The sequence below is a fragment of the Hippoglossus hippoglossus genome, chromosome 1 (genome assembly GCF_009819705.1).
Source record: "Hippoglossus hippoglossus isolate fHipHip1 chromosome 1, fHipHip1.pri, whole genome shotgun sequence".
NCBI classification, from domain to species: Eukaryota; Metazoa; Chordata; class Actinopteri; order Pleuronectiformes; family Pleuronectidae; genus Hippoglossus; species Hippoglossus hippoglossus.
In genome coordinates, this window is record NC_047151.1 from 12,266,138 (window position 1) to 12,286,451 (window position 20,314).

Here is a 20,314-nt window from a genome sequence, read left to right on the forward strand (position 1 = left end):
CGCCGCCCTGTTTCTCTATCCCCCTGCGTTGCGTTAAACACGTCCCCTGCAGGTGTCATATCTTCATAAGGTATCTACAGGATCTGCAGGACGGTGTCATTTGTCAACACTTCCCCTGGCCTTCTATTGGTTGTGGAAATGTGACGGACTTGTTGCAAAAAAGATCCAATCGCAGAAGAAAAACACGAGAGCAGAGAATAAACCCGGAAGCAGACGCCTCACACGTCGACAGAAGCAGCCTGAGCATGAAAAAAAAAGCGAGGGCTATTTGATTGTGAGCGCAGGGTTTTTAGTGAAAGCATTAAAAATAAAATAAAAAACAAACACACAACAGGACACCAGCAGTCAATGTAGTCGCCGGTCGACAGCAGTAATTGTAAAAATCTGAATCATTCTGACGTGTGTGGACTCCCAAAGGGACCAAGTAAGACAAAGAAGGAAATGCCCAGTGCCAGACAGCTTAATGAGCTCTAATGCTCTCCAGAAATGCTGCACAGAGTCATCATCAGGCATTTATTTGCTTCTTCCCTTCAGTGCTCACTCACACATATCAGAGTCTGCTCTTTTCCTCTTTTCCTAAAACCGTATTACCCTTCTCTTCTTCTATTTGCTCCCTTCTTTCTCTCTGTGTCCAAGTCAGTGAGGTGTAAATTCACATTAGTGTGAGTATTCTTCCCAGACAGGAGCTACCAATGACTGGCTATATAGGTCAGAGTAAACAAAACGAAAACTGTGTGCCATCGCGAGTGTGTGTATGTGTGTGTGTGCTGCCAACCAGGAGACCCTCTCACCCACCAACACAGCAATGTTGCAGACGTGACCTCACATAACAGCTCATATAAACACAAACATGCACTAAATTGTATGAGAGCTTTCCTGATTCAGAGTGGCAGGTACTCCCCCATCCTGCCGCCATGACTAAACCAGAGATGTTACGATTGCATTTTTCCGCATAGAGATACAGATACCGGGACTTCGCATATCGGGCCGATACAGAGTACCGACCCGAGACACAACTTACAGTGTATAACATATTCTAACAGCTGTATGCTACGAACCCAGTTGCTGACATTTTTTTTGCTGTCTCTGGTTTACGCTAAACTACCGCAAAGTAGTTCTTTCACCGTTGGCATTACAGCGCAACTGCTGTTTTGGAGCGGGAAAGAAGAACTGCTTTCCAGGAAAAATTGCAGGATTATCTTTGTGAATCTAATATACTTTAAAGACGTGGTTGTCAGATCAGTACACAGATTTGCGTATTGGCCAGTGCACGATCCGGCATTTCCGGCAGAATCGGAGGTATTTCCGATGCTGGTATCTGTATCTGAACATCTCTAGAATAAACCCTGGTGTCTACATAGGTGGTTCTCTTTGGAAAATCAAAAACCTCATTCATTTTTCCTCCCACTAACCTTTAACCCAAATGATGAAGTTTTAAAATGGCCAGTGAGAAAGGTGAATGGGGTTTAAATGAAATCTGACCAAAATCTAACACGCAAAGCTTTGCAATGTAACATCATTGAATTTTCAGCAATTAACCTTTTGCATTTTAAAAACAAAAACAAATGTTTGACATAAACTCTAAGTTTCATTGAGACGTCACTCATCCTATGAATGTAACTTTAGGATGAATAGATAAATGAAATGCAACCCAATGTAGAACACTGGATCTAATTACTGACATCAACGTCTCACTTCAGCTTTGAGATAAAAAGAAACAAGCTTCTTAAAATCTTCGTGAAAAACAAGGTAAACGAATGTCCCATCTGCTGTAGCTGCTTATAAGTGAATATTCAATAAATGAAAATGACTATTAGAAGAACACACACAAGTCAATTAAATGAAGCATGTGAGGTCAAATTCAGCTGGTCAAATAATTAATAGTACAACCTTCTGTCAAGTGTAATTTGAGGAACACTGTCCCTGGATTATCTCTGAAAATGTCAAAACTTTGAGCCCGTTTTCTAAGGTCAGCCTGCACTTGGGAGTGTTTTCGAGGGTGTGCATGTGTGTACAAGTGTGCGCACGACTGGGTTAGTCCACTGAAAACCTGTACTCGTATAGATATGCTAGATATATCTGTGTGTGTGCAGAACCCTGTGCATGTGATGCATCATGCATGTGACCGTGGGCCATCATGTATGTGTGATCGAGCCTAAAGTGTGTGACATGAAATGTGCGTCCTGCCTATGAGAGGAATAGCTGCTCTTCCTCCTGCTGTGTCATTGCCTGGCTGGTGCATTAATGTCAGTCTGACTCTGAACGGTCACAGCATGTTAGCACATGAATTAACCTTCCAGTCCGTCAGAGAGGGTTTCAGAGAGAATCGATAACGTGGCCAGAGAGTGGCACTAACTAAAATAACTGCATATGAAGTGCTGCAAATTGCTGCATCTGACTTATAATGTTTCTATTTTTGGTCAATTAAGAGACGGACTGATAATCAGAGGAAGAGACACAGAAATGGAACTGAATTCTAGATCCACAGCCAAGTTTTCAGATCTCCTGAATCACGGGCAGTGCCAATGTGATGTCACTTCCATTTAGCTTAAGCTTCGATGTAATTACAGGACCAATGTGTTTAGGCAGGTCAACTGGCAGATATGGAATATAATATTGATAATAATTGTTATTATTCAAGTTTAGTCTCCATTAAAATGGGGCCTTTGCCACCCAGCAAAATCTGATAAGAAGCCTCACTGTGATGTACAGAGAGCCCAGCTCAAATGTTTGGCTTGAGTTTGGACAACAGAAACACTGGGTGTCTCTCTCTGTGACTGGGATGCTCACATCATCAGAAGGCTAGCGTCCATGTGAGTGTGACCTTGTAAATGTGTGTGTGTGGGTTTGTGTGTATGTGTGTGCATGTGTCCTGAGGCTGTGACCTTTATCTGGTTATCTGGAGCACAAGGGTGACACAAGCTCAGACCAGACAGTGACAGCAATGACGTCATGCATCTAAACATGCACCCGCAGACACACACACACACACACACACACACACACACACACACACACACACACACACACACACACACACACACACACACACACACACACACACACACACACACACACACACACACACACACACACACACACACATCTCCCCGTGTTGAGCCTCGCTTACCTCTGGGGCTATGTAGTCTGGAGTGCCGCAGAAGGTGCGCGTAGTCACTCCCTCTGAAATCTTCTCTTTGCACATGCCAAAGTCTGCGATCTTAATGTGTCCCTCACAGTCCAGCATCACATTGTCCAACTTCAGATCCCTGGGGAAGTACACATTTTTATTTCAAAAGTATTTCCATCAGTCTGCTTTCAGTAACTACCTAGTACGAAAAACCCTGCAGCTGCTGCTGCTGCTGCTGGGTATTTTCATCAAAACAAAAACCAAAGAAAGATAATTCACTGCAGGGTGGCCAACTGCAGCAATGGTATAAGTTGCAGGAAAAACAGACATTTGATACATCACCAAATTTCTAATTATGACTTTAAATGTAGCCAACGAGTTTGAAGAACAAACAAGAGATGGCATTCCCCTCTCCCACCAAGCAGGGAAGAAGAAGAATGAAGCAGGATGTGTTATATAGAGTAGGTGGTGGTAATGCACCTTGACATTGTTTGCCACCTGAAGAAGAACACCAACAAAATGCTTTGTAGCTGTGTAAACTAGTTGATAGTCACCTGTAGATAATTCCTTTATTGTGCAGGAAGAAGAGACCAGCAGCGATCTCTGCTGCATAGAACCTGCAATAACAACCACACATGTACAGAGTCTCATCAACAAGGAAAATCAACTATGACACTACTTAATGAAAGAATTTCTATAATTGATAAATAATTCCAACACATCCATACCTTAAATCTTTACATGTCTCACTCAAGGTTTTTACTAATCTAAGGGTGCAATCATAATTTTCTATACAATTTACACTGAAAAGATTCTGTTTACATTGTATATGTGTTGTATTCATTAATTTTGTAATAACGTGTGTGTATATGATATTCCCCTTTTTTCTACTGCAACATGGTCAATTTCTCCACAGTGGGACTAATAAAGAACAATGTTATGTCAGTTACATTATGCTGTGTTATCTTATCTTATCTTATCTTACAAGTTTGTTAAGAGGCTGAGATCGAAACTAAAATGACAATGATGTTAAACTGGAATGTCTTACACTGCCTGAGGTTCCTTGAACTTCCCCACTTGTTGGATGTGGTACATGAGGTCTCCCCCATTCACATACTCCATGACAAAGTAGAGACGATCCTGTGGTCATTCAGAGAGAGAAACCAGGGAGAGATGCAGATTTAGAGAAAATATGAAACATTATATGATTTAACCCTAAACAGCAAGTCCCACAAAGCCATTTGTCTTTGCTGTCAAAGCTCCGCAGCAGAACGATGCGGCCTAGTGTTACAGTCTCCCCGAGCCCTGCTGTCTGAGTCGATCTGAGTTGTTGCTACTCTTTCCATGACAAGGTGACCTAAAAAGACCACAACAAAGCGATTCATGGGAAAAAAAGAAAACACTCAACACAGACATCTGTCAGGAAATATTCCCTTTATCTTCTTGAACAGCGGTGGTCCCCCGCAGCCCATGTCAAGATTGGCCCCACCCTCGTGTGGCTGTGTTTGATGGTACCACACTAGTCGGGCAGAAAAACAACAAACTGGCCCACAACAGACCCACAACAGACCCACACTGTTGGCAAAGCTGGGCCGTCCACCTGGAGAGTCACTACCCACAGCTCAGTAGATAAGACACATCTTCTCTACACTTCTCACATTAAAACTCTACTCTTCTATCCCATTCATAAAAAAAATATAATATGGCCTGGATGTTAATTTTGCCTCTCGCCCACTGTCAACTGGGATTGGCTCCACCCCTCCACAACCCTCAAATGATAAGCAGTATATAGATATACCTTGGATGACAGTATCTCAGCACAAGAGCTCTGGCCGAAAAAACCTGAGCACGATGGATCCTACTTCCAATATCGTTCGTGAAAAGTTCTGGTGATGACTTGTGTTTTTCCTCTCAAAATGTTTGCAGCTTATCAGATTTTAAATTGTCTTTGGGCCCAGGAGCCGAAAAACATGTTTTGTGAGGTCAACCTTGAGTCCAACTGAACGTTTGTACCAAATTTGAAGAATGGGATGGACGGACAGATGGACAGGCAACCAGAAACCGCCAGCAACAGCCGGTGGCCGGAGGCATTATGTTTTCATAAAAAAGTAAATTGTGTGTGTGTGTGTGTGATGGCGTGTGCTTCAAAACATGCCTGTATGTGTGTGTGTGCACTTGTATGTACGCGAGCACGTCCCTCCACTTGTAGAGAACATGCTCTCAGGTTGTGTGGTCTGGCTTAGGTATGACTCAAAGTCAATGCAAGTGCATACACACACACACACACACACACACACACACAGACAAACAAACCTCAGCCTTTTAATTTGGGTTTGTTTGTCTCCTCTTTTCTTTTTTTCTTTATTGTACTGCTCATATACGTCCTCTACTGCTCTCTTCATCACTTGATGAGTAATATGTTTTGCTAAAAGCCCCTACGTGAATTAATTTGACCTGAGCTGAGCTGGGGTGACCTGTCCTGGTGTGGGTCCAGGAGCACTTTACCTACCACAGTCTGGAAGCACGAGTGCAGCTGTGTGAGGAAGGGCGGCTTGTCCTGTTGGGCCAGAACTCTCTTCTCCACCATGGTACATTCCACGTCGTCGTCCTGGATCACCACGTCCTTCTTCAGGATCTTGACGGCGTACAGCTCTTCACTGGCCTTCATCTCTGCCAGCATGACCTTCAGGGAAACAGAGATATCGGTCAGAGACGTCTTGCTACCAGTGACACTGAGAGCTGATGTCAGTTCAGATGCCTCACCTTGCCAAAGCTGCCCTTCCCCAGCACAGCCAGGAAGGAGAAGTCGTCGAGTTTGACGTGGTCCAGGCTGTTGAACGGCAGCTGGCCGGAGTTGGTGTCGTCCGTCTCGTCAATCATCTTCTTACCTGGGCCTAGTTTGGCTTTCTGCACTCAGGGCACAGAAGATGAGGCTTGTGAGAAACATACAGCTTAAAGGTCACACACATAGAGAGTAAAGCTGCAGTGTGAAGTTGATTCGAGAATGTAGAGCTTATTTTCAAAGTTATCAGATTGCAAAGATGCAGAAGCAACTGTTGAAAGTATCTTCATGTTGGACTTTCCTTGTTTTGTAATGAGTTATATTTCCAGACCAAACCCTCTAATTTCATTTGTTGCTTTTTTAAACCAATTACTAATGATCAATGAATTATACTAAGTATAATACAACTACATATTAAAGATCTTTTAACTTCATTCCTAAAATGACACTTTGGGTCATTTTTCTCTCACACACACATTGTTTATTTGCTCACTCACAGCCATGGTGTAACATGATAAGCATTCAAAATGAAGAGGGTGGAATGAAACTACAGTGAGATGTGATCAAATAAATGACTCACCACACTGACACACACACACTCAATTAAATAAAATGTACTAAACAAGAGGATATGTTACGTTTTATTTACGACTGCGATTTTGTTATGGTATTGACCAATAAATAGCTGGAGCTGTGACCCAGTCATCATAAACATTCATTAAAATGTATAACAACCTCAGGATTGGCTCTTAATGTCAGCTTAAGGGAGGAACTTTTAATGGTGATGGATGTTTACACCAAGTAAAAGCCTCAAACCCTTTTCCCATTTTGATTTAAAGACCTGGAGAGATACGACATGAGAGGACATACTTTAATAACCTTACAATAAAAATATGAGGCAAAAACTGCTGAACTACATGTCAAATTATATTTTATGTTTCAAATGATTTTTATATTATCTATTTATATACATTGCACTGCACCAGACTCAAGTATCTTTGTTGTCTGCAGTGAAAGATGTATATTATGTAAATATTCTCTGTATTTTTGTTTAACTTAATCAAAATATTATTTCATTCAAATGTATACATTCAAATGTATGTGTTCTCTTGTCTCCCTCATTTTAACTATCTGATGCTGTAACAAGTGACTTTCTCCAGCAGGAATCAATAAATCTTCACTAACTTAACCTATTTTGTCTATCAAAGCTATTCCTATTGTTGTAATTAGGCTACATGGAACTGCACTAACTAGGAGATATTTGTGTGGCTGCAAGTAAAAGAAAGGATGCCACCTAGTGGCACATTTGCAAATATGGAAAATGATTCTCTTGTTCTATGTTTTTCCCTAATGCCAAGCTCATGCTTAATCTCTGACAGGGCAAGATGCGTCCAGAAGCTTGCTAGAAAACTGCAGAGCATTATGCTGAAAAATGTACAACTTTGCCAGCAGTCTGAATTATAAACAACAGTCACATATGACACAACTTTCTGCACTTTGCTGTCTTTCTGCAAAAAACCCACACCACGCTGTCACACTAAGCCAAGGGCACAAACAGAGACATCACCTACCTCTACATGTCACAAAGAAAGATCAATGCTCAGCTGCAGCAAGAATTTTAACTAACCTACGTTAAATTATCCATGTTTCTTACCTGGATATAGAGGATCATAATCTACATCAGTGTAGGAAGGGGGAAGTCATGAATTACCCTTATGAGCTTCCTGCACCTTCAACAGCCAGAGGTCACTTATATATCAACGAAGGATCACTAACAACTACACTACGTAGTGACAAAGATCCATAAAAGAAAACTCTGTCAAAGAGCAACTAATGTGTGGTAAGAAAAAGGTTTCTAAACCTTTTCCTGTGATCCTCAGGAATAGAAAACAGGATATAATTGTTGTTTCCTAGCAACTGACTAATACGACAAATCTTTATCAGGTTTCACCTTCATGGGTCACTTCAACACTCAGTTTATGCCCAGTTTAGACTATTTCATAACAATCCTAGATTAAATGAGGACATTTAACTTCAGACAACCAAATGCTGAGCAGCTTTAGTTTGGTTAATGGCGCCTTAGTCTGCTCCTAATCTGGGAGAGCAGCAGCAAAAACTCAAAGCAGAGCAGACCGCACCAGACCACAGCACACCTGTGAGCTTTTAGCCAGTGAAAAGAGCCTGGCTGAGCCGAGCCGAGCCGAGCCGAGCGAGCAGCAGCCTTACTTCCTTCCTGTCAGACGCACCTGATCAGAGTCTTCCCAATCTGCTTTGTCCTGAAACCACAGGGAGAAGGGAGCCAGAGGATCTGACTCACTTAGTACACAAGAGTACAGGCAGCTGGTTTATATACGCAGAGATGAGGAGGGTAATAGGAGTATATGGCTTGTACACACAGACCAAAAGAAAACTGTGGCTGTCAGTCCAGTAGAAGTTTTCAGTGCTGCCATTATAAGAGTCACTGTGACAATATAGTTAAGTTCAGTGAGGCAGAGAAATAGAACACAGAACATTTAATAAACTATTTTTTGCTCTTAAAAAGCAAGAATCCCAAATCAGACATCGTCATCAATGTGTAAATAATTACTTTATATTACCAAAACATAGAAAAAGTTAATGCAACAGAAAATCATAATGAGTAAAGTTGGAAAATATTACTGATTATGGCCTTGCATATTACACACAGACACACACACGCAAACATACAAACACAAACGTCCTCACGACAATGGTATCAAACACAACCATAGAAAGACAAGAGAACCCACACAACACACACAGACACACGGAAATAACAGGTTCTCCTCATTATTTTGGACATGTTTCAGTTCAATGCTGACATCTAGTGGTCATTATTGGTTGTGTTACCCTTTATACTACGTGTGGACTACATGCAGTTCATTCCTTCCTGGTGTGAAGATACAACGTGATGTTTGCAGGTAGATGAAGAAACTATGACACACAATGCTGAGGCGTTGTGTGTCATAGTTTCGACGATAAGCACACAACATGTAGACAGGCAGAACCCACAGACAACACACACAGAAGCCACTGTGAGCGTTACAGCGTCAGGATTTACTAACAACCCTCTGACAAACTCTGAGGAACAGGAAGCAGTGAAGACAAAGAAATGTACTCTCACTTGATTCAAATATACACGATATTCATCAATGTGCCACATGCTCCATGTACTGTACATGTAAGGTGAACAAATTCGGTTTAAACAAATCCACTTGTGCTTAAATTTTCATTCAAATTTCCCCGTAATGTGAGTTATTCCAAGTTTATTGATTAATTAGACTAATATCAGTTTGCTCTATTCTTTCCTTATTCTTATTTATTTTTCATTTCTTTTATGGGTACAAAACTCACATCCAGAAGTAAATTGTTAGTAAATTGGATCGATTTGCAGTAGTTTAGAACCACGTGCAAATGATCAGACATGTGGAGCAGTGAGGGAACGTGTTGACCACAACAAGAGGAGAGAAGAGAAGAGAAAAGAGGAGACGAGGGGAGAGGAGAGGAGGGGAGGGGAGAGGAGAGGAGAGGAGAGGAGAGGAGAGGAGAGGAGAGGAGAGGGCTACCTTTAGATTAAAGTTAATCTGGCAGTCCTGAGGGCAGGGGGAGAGGAACAGAGAAACTCTTGCATTAAATATGAACTGGTGACACAGGATGAAGAAGCATTTGGACAGTATAGGTCTCACCAAGCACAAAGGAGGGAGCAGGAGGCTAAGGGGGAAAAAGGGAGAGAACCACAGGCGGTTTATGACGAGGAAAAGGACAAAGAAGAGAGAGGTTCTCCAGGTCGCACAGCATCCAAACAAGATCATTAAGACAAGTAGACGGCACATTTTGGACCTGAGAGACCACAAAAGAATTGCCTTTATTGTAGCTTTACCAAGCAGTATTGCTAATGGGGTCATGCTTTCTAAGGTAATAAGAATTAGTTTTTAGTTCCAGCTTTAACCAAATGTACTGATTTATGTCTGCAAAATAACTGCAAACTTGAGAATGAGACCGCATGAAAAATACTGCAAAGACAAAAGTGCATCCACCAACACCACCTAGTGTGACTGTGTACTTTCACATTAAAACTAAGAGCTCTTGAATGTACAGTAGTTGGTGTGTGTGTGTGTGTGTGTGTGTGTGTGTGTGTGTGTGTGTGTGTGTGTGAGGGATCACCTTTTGAACCCTGACACACAAAGCACCAACACCTTGACCGTGATGCTTCGTGCATCTCATTCAGGTGAACGTACCTTGTGTGTTACCATGACAACCTCATACAGACAGAGGTCAGAGAATCTACTCTTATGTTCTAAGACCTAGAACGACCTTCTTCAGCAAATGGAAGAAAAAGGAATTGAACTTCAAAACCTGGTTGGTCGTCCTTGTATGACATATTTGCCGTATTTTCTGAAAAAAAAGGGCTTTGAAAGCTCATAAGAAAAGGTTTGACATAATGCTTTGATAGGCTGAAATATTAAAATCTCTGCGAAAATGATTCTGGGTTATTTTGTTGTGTTAACGCCCACTTTACAGAGATCTGACGGACATTCGAGAGCCTGAGAATCACATGATTTTTGGCAGAGGTCCTGCAGTTCTGATCTGAAACTCCAAAAGGGGTATTTGCTCCTGACCTATTATTTGCTCTCCGCTGAAGTACTGTTCAATCATATGCTGTACACTGTGTGATGTGGGATTGACAGACGTAGGGATGATTCCTATCCCATACTCTTGTAGCTGCTGCTTGGCAAACAACCCAAAACTTAAATGGACATATTTATTCAAAAAGCTTATTGATAATGGCAGTGGGTTTAAACATATTTACAGCTATTATAGGGATTGTACATGAATAAAATCCCTTTGAGGCTTTAATAAATTCAGAGAATTGGATGTTGAAAAAATAGGAACACAATTATTACACAATTATTCTAACAGCTTTAATCACTTAAACAATAAATGATCTACAAATTAATTTTGGCTCTCATTTCCCAGCATGACCTTCAATTTGTTCTACTTCTACCCACAACTCTCCAGTATGTGCAGCAGAGACGTGGTAGAAAATAAGGTTCGACAGTCTCCTCCAGAGCACAGGGCTCCCACTGAGCGTCTGAACAATACGAGACACAATCAGAGGGCCACAAAGAACACTGATTGGCTCTCAGCAGGCCAGAAACACGGATGCAGCGAATTGGATGAAGGAAAAGAGGGAAAGAGTCGAACAAACTGCCACTAAAAAAGGGACTTGTACAATGTGTGTTTGGGCGACATTTGATAGTTTAGGATTTACTTATGATATGTTGAGATGATGATCGTCTGATAATTTTCTGTTAACCATTAAAGAATTGTAATGGGTAGCATTTCATCACATTAGAGGAAAGAGGAGAAGGTAAAAAATATTTACATTTATCCTCTAAAAAGTGGTTTGGTTAAACTTTAGCGTGAACATCAGCTACACTGACTGGTGGTGATTTTTGAGGAAATAAAAAACTCAAATCTGACAATATGTAGGTTTACAATTCTTTTTGAGAACATTACAAAGATCATTTGAAAACTGGGGGAATTCAGGGAACTCAAATTCAGTCTTTATTGCGGCAGCTTGTGATACAAAGACCTGCAAACCACCTGGCAAAAAACTGCTTATATATAAAATTTGAATTGATAATGTGTATTTTTCAGTCTGAACACGTCTGTGATTATTAACAAACTGATGATAGAAACTGAAGAAAAAATAGCTTAAAACAAGATACATTATCAAAACATCTCGTCGCTGAGCCACGTCTTTGTCAAACGTGTCAGTAGATTAAAAGACAGCGGTCGGTACAAAAGGTGACGCATCAAAGTCCGTCCTTGAGCTGCTCTGACTGAACTCGGAACAGGAATCTCTCTGATGTGAGATCAAAATGCTCACAGTCGACACATCACACACTCTTTTCATTGAGGAAATTCATTCTCCAGCGTCACCTGACCTTGGGGCGAGGCAGTGTCTTTAAAATGAGCGGCTGTTAAGCTGAGCAGAACATGGGACCAGTCGATGATTCTGATGGACGCACTTGTTTTTAAGGTTTGGACGTCTGGTCATACTTGGAATAAACAATAATCCCATTAAGACGTGGAGTATTCCGATCTTACACATGTATACACATTATTCGCAGTACTAGATTAGAGTATTCGAGTTTTCACAGCAGTTTGGGACATCAACATACAACCTACTCCTTGATGACACGTAAACATGTAACAGTAATATGAATGGAATATCCTATTAGAAACCCATGTAAACACCATCATCAAAAGAATGTCTTTTCTGAATAACGACAATAGAATATTAGAGTCCATATAAACATAGTCAGTGACTGAGTTGCCATGTCCTCACCAACACTGTGTCTGATATTTTACTGGTTACCACAAAGAAAAGTGTCTCATCAAAAAATTCATTCGTCAACCAAAACAATAATAATTTAGACTGAGCGAATAAGAAACTGTAGACGTCATATTGCTTATGTGCTTTTTGATGCTGTGGGCACTTTAGACAACAATTGAGTCAACAAACGACAGACAAACAAGGCACAGTTGAGATCATTTGCGTGCGATGCTCACCTCAAATTTCTGCCTCAGTTCCTCATTACCATCATCCTCCTCTGAGATGGGAACGTTGTAGTATTCCCCCTCCTCCTGGCACAACAACTTATACCTGGAAGAGCGAGTCAAGGAGAGAGGGAGAAAAGAGACGAATAAACACAGAGAAATACTGTCGGATTAATAACTTCTGTTGCCCCTATTCGGCTGTTCTACTCTTTCCCTCATCTAGACCGTGTAATGGGCCTGGATATACTGTGTTGTGCTGGTGTTAACATAATTTAATAAAACATAATTGTCTGAGGCGTATTCAAAATCAATATTAGTTGCTAGAGAAACATTTTCACAGCTGAACAATAATTTGTAAGAAAATTAATTCTGACGATTTCATGTGTTCAAAAATATTTCGTTTGCAACAGGGGAATATTTTGTACAGAATAAGAATACAGGGAGAAATTAGCTATTTGCTGAGTGAGTTTTAAAATTCCAGGTAACTTCACCCTCCTTGAATCCTACACTGTGCAACTTTAAACAACACACAATGACAATAGTGTTGATGTTACCAGCCACAGACTGGAGACTTCATGAGCTCGGACACGCCGAAAGAAAGGGCTCCCATGAAGTCATTCCTGGTGGTCCGGTCCCAGTCCCACACCTCCACTGACAGCCTGCGGTCCTTATCTGTAGGTTTCAGCTTGCTGTGCAGCAAGGGGATGGCATCATGGTTATTACAGAAAAAACACACACACACACACACACATACATATATACTGTATATATATGTATTTATATATATACTGTGCTGGTTAAAAAACTCTGCACTTCAATAGATCATGTTATTATTATCATAATTTCATTAAGTAACCAATCAAATTAAACTGGTGATAGAATACTAGTAGCAGCAACACCACTATAAGCAGTGGTAAGAGTGTATCACTGGCTTAGATATTAGAAGCAGTAGAACAACTTGTTTAACTTGTTTATCCAAGCACTGACATTGAATTTATACTTATATTCATTAAGCCACGTTAGAAAATAAACAAAACGCGCCGCAGGCTGTAGGTGCCAACAGCTGATGAACTCACAACTTAAAGGACTCGTTCCATTTGGGGTTGAGGTTGGAGCGGATGGTTTTGGTCTTCTGCTTGGTCTCATTTTTGGGGTCTGGTGTGAGCTTCAGCTTGACGTACGGGTCAGACAGGCCGTTGGGGTCCATGGGGATCATGTTTTTGCCTTCACCCACTGAGGAAAACAAAGAACACAGGGAAAATTTGTCTTGAGAACCATATAAATGTAGAAAAAATGTAGCCTGCATCAGGGACTCTGTGCAACACTTTAATTTGCAATCAAACTCTTATCCCATTTTCATCACGTATCCCAATATCGATACAAAGATACTGATAACTGCACATATAAGTATTAAAATCATTATAATTATATCGGATCATTAGTTGGATCCGCACCAAATCTCACCTGTTCATACATGTTGGCACTCTACACGTTTTTTTCATTAAGATCTCTGCATTATTTCTTGAGCAATTCACATAAATGTCAAAGATAAGTTTTGTTTCCTTAATGAAATCCACTCAAAAAGTATGGCCTCTTCCTTGGTGAAAACGTAATGTTTTGCCTCAAAGCAGATTTCTTTCATTTCTACAAGTACAAATCTCTTTGGTCAGAAGCAAATACAAATGCTTGTCTATGAAGCAACGGGAGAACATCAGTAGATCAACCTGCAGGTGCTCACAACCCTCACAGCCTGCGAGGGTTGTTTATGGGCAGAGAGCCTCGGAGGAAGCTGTGCAGGAAGTGTTATGAGAACAGTGATTCAAAACTGCAGGGTGTGTCAAGCTTAAGTAGGCGAGGACTCTCTTCTTGTCCTCCTGTATTTAGCTGCTCAGTAAACAACGACACGCAAGAGACATTAGCACTCCATTAGTCCTGTGCATTGGAGCTGTGCCCACACACACACACACACACACACACACACACACACACACACACACACACACACACACACACACACACACACACACACACACACACACACACACACACACACACACACACACACACCCTTGCCTGTACTCAGATGCACACAGAGATACACTGCGTTTATCAGCACATGTTGCATCCAGTATCTCCTAAGGGACGGGACGAATGTCTGCCGTGCTTAGCTAGACCTCGGCCCCTGGAGACCCCTGTAATATCTCTCTCTCTCCATGTGGCCCTGTCAGTCTCTCTGCAGTGGTGCCCTGAACAGTGAAGATGATAAATGACCTTTGACCCAGAGAGGAAGGTGCAAACGCAGTATGTTAAGACTGCCTGAGTAAACTGCCAAAAATAGTATGGATAGGATTAAGAGGGATATTTGAAGAAACCCAGGGAGGGATTGTCACGACTGAGTTAATTAAGTAGTTGTGGTAAAACTATACAAATACAGTATTATTGTGTTTCTGATGAGATCCTGTAAAGGTTATACAATAAGGGGAGAGGTAAATGATCCTCCATCCACACATCCTACCATCCATCTATCCATCCATGCATCCGGCCATCCTTCCATCCATGCATCCGGCCATCCTTCCATCTATCGATCCATCATCCATCATCCATCCAGCCAGCCAGGGTATCAGGGGGGCTAACCCAATCTTAAATGATCATACTTTCATCGTATTAATACTTATTTAATATTATTGGATTAACTTTTAAAGCTCAGAACAGTCTGACCCCGGGTTTTATTAAGTAGATACGATGCTCCAAACCGTAAGAGTAACCTAAGCGTGACCAGGCTTTTGCCATCTGGGCTCCGAGACCCTGGAATTCCTTGCCTGACAAAATTTGACCCACCAGCACTTAACCTGTTTTAGAATCATTGTTGAAAGCCTTTTAACACCTGATTTTTAACTGGTTTAAACTGTGCTGTTTTTTTGTAATTTAATTTTATCTTATCTTTCTAATTTTAGTTTTGTCTTGTTTTGTTCCAGGTTGTTTTGATCCCATGTATTTTGTAAAGCACTTTATACCCTCATGTAGATAAGTGCGATAAAAATAAAGTTTTATGATAATTAATATTAATTTGCTTCATGACTGTTTTATCATTTCAGTGGCTCACTGGTAAAACCTTCCATGCTAAAGTGGCCTCATTTTACTTTCAGTGTGGTTGCACCAGTTGAATCAGACGACTGCCTAATGAGCCAAGATTAAATAGCTTCCCATTGTTTGCCTTTATTTTCAGCTCCTGTGGTGCTGAGCAATGTTAGCGAGGTGTGAAGTGAGATGAGTGATGGAGGGAGCTGCACGCACACACACACACACACACACACACACACACACACACACACACACACACACAAATACACAAACACACACTGTGAGAAAAGAAGGTAAAAAGAGAGCACACAGGAGGAGAGCGACAGGCAGACAGTAACAGAAGTAGCTCGAAGTGTGGGAAGGTATTGAGCGATCCTAGGATGTCAGCCCACTGCTCTCTCAGAAATCCTTTGGAAAAGTGTAAAGGCACCAAAGAACCTACTTACCTACTGTAAACTATATTTACACTTGACTGCACTCTAGTATGGATGCACTCTGCCGCATACAAGGAAAGACTGAAACCCAGATCTGTCTTTTGGTGATTACTTGTTGTTCAGATCAAATTAATTAAACCTTGCTGCCTCCTTTTCATTCCCAGCCCTTTTAATTTCACCAAAAGAGGCCAAATGAAATAGAAAATAATTTGTTAAGTGAGCTTTATGAGGGATAGAACATTTTGTTTGTCTCAGATGTCGGTAGCAGGTGTTTGCAGTTTTTGGAGCAGCCATGGGATGAATATTTATATACATATTAGAAGAATTACTTTTAGTGTCAACTTTCAGTAGAAAGCGTTTGGTCTGAATGTGTTCAATCTGGGTGGAATAAATCTAAGCAGACAGTCACCAAATTTCTAGTAGATGAGATAAGACAAGATGCACTTTTGTTAATGCTACGTAGAGGACATTCAAAATTGTTATATTTAAAAGAAACTCTATATTACGTATGCACTGTAATATCTGATATAATGTGTTGCTTTACTTCATTTTTAACCCAATGCTTTGAATATTTCATTTGCTGGCACAAGGTATGTTTGTATGATGTTTATTACAAAGCCCTGTCAGGACAAACAAGACACATTGCATCACTGGCTTTTTTACTTACGCAAGCGAACATGGAATAATATCAGTGGTCATAAAATAAAAACGATTTCTAAATATCCTTACATAATCATTCTTTTAGATAACGATTCTATCCAGGAAAAGATGATCCTTGTGTAATGAAAATGTAAAACCCACATTCTGGGTTGTTGAATGTTTCTGGGCTGAAAATAAACTTTGATCATAATATCATGTTATTGTTAAGAGACCATTATATTAGGTTATACAACTGCAAACTGTACTTCCCATCCTAACCAGTAGGGGGTATGCTAGACCATCTAAATACAAAATGGCTGGCAAAGAGCCTTTCCATGCAGAGCACTTCATGGCATAATCCAAACAAGATCTGTGTGAAGCAGTAGTAGTAGTCATAGAAGCTCTACAGCAAAGACAACAGTTGACCGTCACATTCATCTGTGGTGTTGACATGTCTTGGTTAACAGCTTAATATATTTTTTAAACTTTGAACATGAATAATGTTTTTGTGCTGTTTTGGATGAACAGTACATTTTAAGTGTTCTGTGTGTACTGGTGCAAACAGAGAGTAACACTCAAGGGTGTGTGTGTGTGTTTGTGTGTGTGTGTGTAGGGGGGCTTTGAATAGTTGCCTGGATACGGGTCATCACAACTATCCTTGGTTTGCATTTCATTAGCAGCAGCAAGAAAAGCAAACATGGTGCCGCTTCTCCAAAAAAACTACTTGTTGAACTTTCATTTATCCGACTGTGCTCCAAATAAAACTGACCAAGTCCCTGCAATAATAAAAAACAGATAATACAATTAGTGTAGGAAATCTGAGCCAAGAGGAACAAGCATCAACAATTACAGACATATGTCGTCCTAAGACCTACCAGCTTTGTGTGATCCAGTTTCTGATGCAGCTGAGTCTAACTGAGCTTTCTGATTTCACCCTGTGATCCTGAGCCCCCAGGTGGCAAACTGTTCTATGAAGACTCACTCCAGCTTGTAGAGGAAACAGTCACATGTAAGATGCAGACATGTAAGTGTTCATATACGTCTCTACAGGACACGTGGTGCTTATGTGACATTAAGACCGGACCCAATTGCGTAGTTTGCCTACAGCACAGAAATCTCCGGGGCCTATCCAGAGTTCAGTGCATGTCTGAAAGCAGCTCTCTTTCTGCAGCTAGCAAAAGTTAAAAAGTAAGGAGGGCAAAATGAGGCGATGAAAAGCAGAGGCATATGCTAAAATGGCATGAAGGGCGCCATGCGACATGCTGAGAGGAGGGAGCCGAAGGCAGGGCAGCGACGACAGACTGCAAATTCCAATGATATGACTTCTGGGAGTCTGGTGGCGGAAACCTCACAAGTTCAGCTGTTCTATGACAGACACTGAAAGCAGGAGAAAGTCTGCGGATATCGTGACGGAGGCTAACTGGGTTCCTACCAAGATGTGTTATTATGTCATAATGCCAAACACAGGGTTTCTGCAGGTTTCATTGTGTTAAATCTAAGCCTTTCTAAGACCATGATGAAATAAATCTAATACCTGATTTCAAGTATGATAAATAAGAAGGACTATTAGGGTCCCAGAACTATTTACACATGTAGCCGATAAGAGAATAAACCTCAAACTGCCATGTTATCTCACTACATGTAAGTTATCCATATTCTAGTGCATTTTAGTCTTGGCTAGTGACGAAAGCAAATAAATGTCTAAATATGAACTAGAGTGTGAATAATTAAAAGTTACCTTGAACAGTAGAATGTGAGGTTTTTCAATCTATTTATTTTCTATATTCAAGCCAGTGTGATCTTCAAGGACCCAATTTCAGCTATTTACGAGTTTACTTCTTGGTCTGTGTTTCCTGCACTGTAGAACTGGGTTAAGTGTGTTTCATGATAATATCTGACAGATTGTGCAGTGTTACTGTGAGCAGAGCCACAGTACTCAGACAGAGAGCCAGTCTTCAGCTCACACTAGGTGACCCTATACCTCAAAAACGAGGTCAGCCATGTTTGTTCTTCACCTCCCTGTGTATACACTGTCTATAAACCTGAACCCACCAGTTTCACTCTCCACTCTCTCTTCTTTGAAAGCCCACTACTTAAATGTTGGCCAGCACGACTGTCTGCTAATGTAATATTACATCAGCTCAAAGGCAGATTAGTACCATAATTGCATTGGTATCTTCTTCTCTATGTATAATCATTCTTTATAATATTGAAAATAATTACAGTACTACTCTGATGTCACTGATTTAGCTGTGGCCAACTTCCTGCAGTGGAGAGGCGCTGGCATCGCTGCCACCACAAGTGCTGTCAGCTGCTCCATCTTAACAGATTAAATGGAAAAATGTAAGAATTTAAGTACGAATTTCTCTTGGCAACAGACCATTAGCTTCTCCGCACGATGACTCAGATGCTGCATGGAAATGGAAATTACTGTGAGAAAAGGCTGGCGAGGGGAAGCAGTTGCATAGAGACTGTGTCATTCAGCTCACCGGGCAGTGATCACCAATTGGCAGCCCGCAGCCAGCATCCAGCCTTGGTCCGACACCAACTCTGCCTTTCAGCAAGTCCTCTTTACAGGCAGGATATACTCTTTGTTTGAATGACTTACTGGTTACATGAAGGGACATAGTGACTGTGGAGATCAGCACGCAGCACAGAAAACAGTGTCCTGATCAGGAATTTTGAATATATTCACCAGAGCACATACCACCGCTAAGGCCCCAGAGTCTCCTTAAATTCATAAATATCAGTCAGTGAAAAAAATTCTTGGAACGCTCCCCTGAGCCACATCTGCAGAAAATTGAAATGGATATTTCCCTGACCCGTACCACATCTTTCCACCAAGTTTCATGGTAATCCGTTCAGTAGCTTTTGCGTAATCTTGCCTAGAAACAAACAAACAGACAAGTGGACAGGGGTGAAAACATCACCTCCTTGGCGGACATAATAAACCTAAGTGGGGACTTATTTGACTTTTTACTGACATGTTGAATCTGATCAACCAGGAAGAAGGATGTTCTGTCCTGTACAGCAAGTCTGTAGGTTCAAGCCATTTGTGTCCACATGCCATTACATGAAAACACACATACACAAATATACAGGGCAAAGAGACACACACCCTCTCACTCGGCTACCTGCCCACTAATACAGTCACCGCACACAAAACCAACCACATTCCTCTACGCTCATCTGTGGTTCAAAGGCAAAACAGGCCGTGCACAAATATGTGGAGAACAGATTAATTTCTTATACAGAATTGAGAGGTGAAACCGGGCAGCATCCACCAACAGTAATTATATAATAATTTGACATATATAATGATCTTAATCTTATAATGAAATTCTAGATTACAATAACAAAAAAAAGGGAGAAGATTTAAGTATAAATACACATCCTTTAAGGGTTGTATAGGGGGTGGGACCAATCCTAGCTCACATAAGGTGAGAGGAATTGTACATCCTGGACAAGTCGCCAGCTTATCACAGGACCAACAAACAAATATTTAAATTTAGCGTCTCCAATTATTCTTAGCTGCTGTGTTTAGACAGTGGGAGGACGCTGGGGTTTCGTTCATCCCGTCTGGTCATTTTGTGACAGTGGGTTTTTTGTATGACAGTATATTGCAGAAAGTGTATCGGAATTAGAAAAATTAACGTTGAAGAT

General features: G+C 41.0%; 1 protein-coding gene across 4 annotated transcripts in view; it reads right to left on the reverse strand.

Annotated features, from left to right (window-relative positions):
* Positions 1-20,314, reverse strand: part of prkcaa (protein kinase C, alpha, a) — a 133,726-nt gene that overhangs the window by 29,550 nt on the left and 83,862 nt on the right. For 2 of the 4 annotated variants that reach the window (XM_034592553.1, XM_034592576.1), the window contains 9 exons: positions 13,574-13,730; positions 13,052-13,186; positions 12,510-12,603; positions 8,159-8,188; positions 5,894-6,037; positions 5,640-5,813; positions 4,179-4,270; positions 3,685-3,747; positions 3,131-3,269 (listed from right to left, as the gene is read on the reverse strand). In XM_034592553.1, the coding sequence (XP_034448444.1) occupies positions 3,131-3,269; positions 3,685-3,747; positions 4,179-4,270; positions 5,640-5,813; positions 5,894-6,037; positions 8,159-8,188; positions 12,510-12,603; positions 13,052-13,186; positions 13,574-13,730 (1,028 nt within the window). Of the gene's footprint in view, positions 1-3,130; positions 3,270-3,684; positions 3,748-4,178; positions 4,271-5,639; positions 5,814-5,893; positions 6,038-8,158; positions 8,189-9,496; positions 9,524-12,509; positions 12,604-13,051; positions 13,187-13,573; positions 13,731-20,314 lie in introns of all 4 variants that reach the window. The other 2 variants (XM_034592562.1, XM_034592569.1) reach the window with 2 other exon arrangements.